General features: G+C 50.2%; 1 protein-coding gene across 1 annotated transcript in view; it reads left to right on the top strand.

The window, feature by feature from the left end:
• The window catches only part of SHH (sonic hedgehog), a 12,692-nt gene extending 8,836 nt beyond the window's left edge, over positions 1-3,856 (top strand). The window contains 5 exon segments of the mRNA XM_019472721.1: positions 55-88; positions 292-307; positions 914-1,501; positions 1,534-1,612; positions 3,734-3,856. Coding sequence (XP_019328266.1) covers positions 55-88; positions 292-307; positions 914-1,501; positions 1,534-1,612; positions 3,734-3,856 — 840 coding nt within the window.
• Positions 3,857-5,137: the final 1,281 nt, after the last annotated feature.

The following is a 5,137-nucleotide window of genomic DNA, read 5'->3' as shown; positions in this document are numbered from 1 at the left end:
GCTGGGCTGGCGACAGCATTTAGTAACTCTGAGTAACTCCAAGAGCTGGAGGAGGTGAAGGCGGGATGTGCTTGGGTCTGGCACAGGTGTGGGGCTGCATGGGGACCACACACCCTGGGACAGGGAACAGCATCCTCCTTCCAGTGGGGTGGGAGAGGCGAGGGAGATGCTTTTTTTCAGAAAGAGGAGTGAACTGGAGTGCTGGAAGTGCCAGGCAGTGGTGTTACGGAGGGTGATGTGTGCCCCAGCAGCCGCCGTGCCAAGCAGGAAGGCAGCGAGGGCTGGGGGCAGCGCGGGGTCATGCACAGGCCGATGGAGGGGGGCTTGGGCAATCTGGGCTGTTGCTTTCCAGTGGGGCGATGGGCAAATTCATGTGCTCCTTGGGGCAAAGCCTCCTCCTGCTCTCTGCTGTTTGCTTCCCTAGATGGGCTCCTTGAGTAAGAAGGAGCTGCGTGGGGACCTCGAGTATTGCGAGCACGGACACTTGCCTAGAGGAGAACCCTTATGCCAGCAAAACCGCCTGGCTTTGAAAGCCTGCGAGTTATCTGGCATCAGGTGTCAGTGCAGGGCAAACAGTAGCCAAGTGGGAAGCTCTTCCAGAAGAGATTTGTTCTGGAACAGCTTTCTCAGCGGAAATATTTTGGCCCATTTCCTTAATGAGACAAACCACCCTTGTAACTCCTAACACAGAGGCAGATGCACCGGCTCAAATCTGGCAGGAAGGAGACTCTCATTTGACCTGCTGAGTGCAAACGGGGCATGTTCGTAGATGAGGATGGAGGAATTTCGGAGGGGAATGAGGTTGCATCCTGCACCCGTGCCTCTCAGGCAGGTTGGGGTGGCTGGGGAAGCAGCGTGTCCCCTTGTGCCACCATGCCCCGGCCTGGCGGGTACCCCCTCTAACCTTGCTGTGCCTCTCTCCTTGCACAGAAAACTCGGTGGCAGCCAAATCGGGGGGCTGCTTCCCTGGCTCGGCCACGGTGCACCTGGAGCAAGGCGGCACCAAGCTGGTGAAGGACCTGAGCCCCGGGGACAGGGTGCTGGCAGCCGACGCAGAGGGCCGGCTGCTCTACAGCGACTTCCTCGCCTTCCTTGACCGGGAGGACGGCTCCCACAAGCTCTTCTACGTCATCGAGACGCGGCAGCCCCGGGCCCGGCTGTTGCTGACGGCCGCCCACCTCCTCTTTGTGGCCCCCCAGCACAACCAGTCCCAGGAGGGGACCCCCAGCAGCCAGGCGCTCTTCGCCAGCCGCGTACGGCCGGGCCAACGGGTCTACGTGTTGGGCGAGGGCGGGCGGCAGCTCCTGCCAGCGGCCGTGCACAGCGTCTCACTGCGGGAGGAGGCTTCAGGGGCATACGCCCCGCTCACCGCCCAGGGCACCATCCTCATCAACCGGGTGCTGGCCTCCTGCTACGCCGTCATCGAGGAGCACAGCTGGGCGCACTGGGCGTTCGCTCCCTTCCGCCTGCTCCAGGGGATGCTGGCCGCTCTCTGCCCGGGGGGGGGGGGCCCCGGGGGGGCCCCCCCGCCACTCCCGGCATCCACTGGTACTCTCGCCTCCTCTACCGCATCGGCAGCTGGGTGCTGGATAGTGACTCTCTGCACCCACTGGTTATTTGTTCTTTTGTTTTGTTGTTTTGTTTGTTGGTTTTTTTTTTTCCTCCTCTCCTGGATATTTATTTCTTTGGTATTTTGAATAGATGTTTTAAATGATATGAACCGGACCTTCAAGAGCCTAAAATAGTTTCTTTGATAATTTATTATCATGTGAACTGTACTCACAGGGGAAAAATTATTTTGTGAGGCCAAGCAAAACTGCGCAGAGTCTATTTTTCTACATGTCACGTGTCCTGACTTTCAGAAAGCAAAATTCTGTACTTTCCCATCTCTCCATTACATTGCTCCTTTTTCAGCAAGATTTCTTTGGTATTTTGAATAGATGTTTTAAATGATATGAACCGGACCTTCAAGAGCCTTAAATAGTTTCTTTGATAATTTATTATCATGTGAACTGTACTCACAGGGGAAAAAATTATTTTGTGAGGCCAAGCAAAACTGCGCAGAGTCTATTTTTCTACATGTCACGTGTGTCCTGACTTTCAGAAAGCAAAATTCTGTACTTTCCCATCTCTCCATTACATTGCTCCTTCATTTCAGCAAGTCTAAAAAAACAAGCAAGCAAACAAACACAAAAAAAAGACAAACTTCATGGGGGTCCGTAAATTATATTTTTATACACAGAATTGTAAATTAGATTTTTTTGAGAGATCAATACTTAACTGAATCACATTTCGTTTTTTGAAATAGTGTAAAATATGAGAATATATTATTTTAATTTAAATAGTTTCAAATGTAACGTCATTTCCTGTATTGTTTTCCATGTTTTGCTTTGTAAAAACACCATTTGGCCACGTTCATGGAAGTCAAGACTGTTACACAAACTTTTTATTTGCAAAAACCGTAAGAAACTTTGTTATTTTTAACTTCAAAAAGAAATTTATTAGAAAATAATATTTTTTAAAAAGCGCACATGGCAGCAATTCTGTGATGATGGAGACGGTAGTTTTTACAGAGGGGAGAAAAGGATGTTTTGCATTAATAAATTGAGAAATAACTGCTGTAAATTTACTAAAATGTATTTTTGAATATTTTGTAATAGTTTTAATAGTTTTATAGAAATAAAATGTGCCATGCACAGTCTGGTTAGTATAAAATAACTAAGAGTTCCTGGTGCATCCCATTTTTTTTTTCCTTTTTGCTTATTGGTTTAGGAAACATGATGCCTAAAGGAGTGCCCATTATTTTATTTAGATGTGTTGCTTATAACTTTTAATTTTGGTACTTTAATTAAGGAAATGAATCCATCACATCCGCGCGTAACCTGGAATATCTTGTACTAACAGTAGAACCTCACTTATTTGCACGAGCGACTGGGAGACGCGGTTTCCCTTCGCCGGAGCCCCGGCTCCCTGTCCGTGCCCAGGCGATGCTCCCCTCTTCCAGCTCCAGCCCAGGCTCCGTGTCCACCTCCCGGTCTGGTCTGGAGACCGCAGATGGCTCTTAAAATTGATTTCTGAGGGCGTTAAATCAAGTTTGCCCTTTGAAGCATGTGCTTCTGAAGGCAGGCAGCTGCCTTCACCTTGTGGCGGCACCAGGATTTTAATGGCTTTTAATTTGGGTGCCCGGAAAATGGAAATCTGGGGGAGAGGCACTGATGTTGGTGAATTAACTGGGATTCACGTGGCTGATGCTGGAAGAAGGAGATGGCCATCAGATTTCACTGGCCACCTTGCCTGAGTAACAATGCGGGGCCTGGGGCCACCAAGAAAAGAACAAAACACCCTTTGCAAAAAAAAAAACCCGGATAAAAATTTGTTCATTTATTCTGAGAGACATTCCTTAGCTGTAACGCATCAGAGTCTGTCCCAAGCCATTGATGGGTGAAAGTATTGGAGATGTGTTTTAGAAGCCAAGTGGTGGGGCCAGTGCTGCATCCCCTGCCTGGTCCCAGCCCAAAGCCCCGCTGAGGGGCTCGTCCTCAACAGGTGCTGATGAGTGAGGTTCTGCTGGGCCACGTGCTCCTCTCCGGAGGGTTTCCAGGATCCCTTTAAAAATTTTGCAAAACATTGTGTGTGCGTGTGTGTGCGCGTCTGCGACAGGACTGTGCTGGAAGGGAGCTTTCCTTGAATGTCTTCTTACCTTTTCTTCAGTTTCCATTACTTGCCGGTCTAGGACGTTCATCCATCAGGCAGCCTTTTGCTCCAGAGACGCAGCCACGTCCTCCGCCGGGATGGACGGCAGCTCCGGGTGGCCTCCTGGGATGTCCCTGCCTGGGGCCACCTCCAGAGAGCATAGACCATGCTCTTCCACACTGAAAGCCTGGGAGCTTCTGGAGAGGTGCCAGGAGCTGGTGGCCGAGCCCCGGGCACGAGCACCCCTGTGTCAAGCCCTAACAGATGGATATGGTCTCTTCTTCCCGGCAGCTTCTAGTCCAGGGCCACTTCCACCCTCTGAAGCTCAGACATGGCCGGGGTGGTGAGGTTTCGGTGCGACCACCAGCGTGCTGCAATGCCTGTGGGGACCGCTGGGATAGGAGCTAAGCCACCCTAATGCCTACATGGTGTGGGGCATCACGGGGGACTGTGGACTGCCCAGTGGGTGCTGGGGACCTGCTGCCCACCCCGGTTCGGACTCTGCCACCTCCGTGTCTTTGGGGTCTGCTGGTGCATCGGGGGCTGCAAACGTGGCTGGTTTGGGGCATGTAAAAATGTGATCGTGGAACAAATGAGTCTCTGCTGTAAGAGTCTGGCCTTTGTACGGCAGTGTCTGGGCATCTGAGCTCTCTTACCCCTGTCTCTGAACAGTGGCTGGCATTTTGTAAAGCCTTTACACTCAAAAAACGACCGTGTTGGAGCCTACCTTCTCCAGAGGTCAGGCGGTGGAGGTGTTTAGGGATGTCAGTGATCAAACCTAAAGCTGTGGCTTGGGGGCTTTGGTCTAAATCGTAACTGAGATGAAAAAGACCCATTAGACCAGAGCTTGTGTCAGGGTAGGGTACGTGCCCTGGTAGGGACCAAATCAGACATTGCCGTATTTAATCTTCACCGAAAGGCCGAGGCTAGCTCAGAGCTTTGTGGTGTGGGAGAAGCTAAGATGCTGTCTTATACTAGGATCAACCTGTTTCACCAAGCAAAGAAATGCTGTGCCGTCTTCTCCATCGCACGTATTTTGGGTGACTGTATGCCTCCCTCTCACCATATATTTATCACATCTCTTCCTTCGGCGCCTCACGTCCGGATCACCCCTCTGTGGTATGCGTTAGAAGTGCTTCGTTAGATGGACCAATCCAACCTATAGCTACAGCTCTCGTATGAAGGATGTACTGTCATAACATTGTGCAAAACATCTAGGAGATGTCACCGTCCATTTTCAGGGTCCGAGTATGGCAATAGTTTGTATAAAATGTACACATAGTGGTGGCTACAGAATAGTTTATGACTAAATACATATCTATTACTGTTAAAATAATGTATAAGAGTGTACTTGAAGCTATTATCCTTGTGCTCTGTTGTCTGAATAATTAAAGAAATTACAGAGACTTCCTGAAATGTCTGTTATGTGACGGCATTCCTATCG

Source organism: Aptenodytes forsteri, unplaced genomic scaffold, assembly GCF_000699145.1.
Source record: "Aptenodytes forsteri isolate BGI_AS27 unplaced genomic scaffold, ASM69914v1 Scaffold21, whole genome shotgun sequence".
NCBI lineage: Eukaryota > Metazoa > Chordata > Aves > Sphenisciformes > Spheniscidae > Aptenodytes > Aptenodytes forsteri.
The sequence above is the reverse complement of the archived record's forward strand: the minus strand, read 5'-3'. Positions and strand labels throughout refer to the sequence as shown.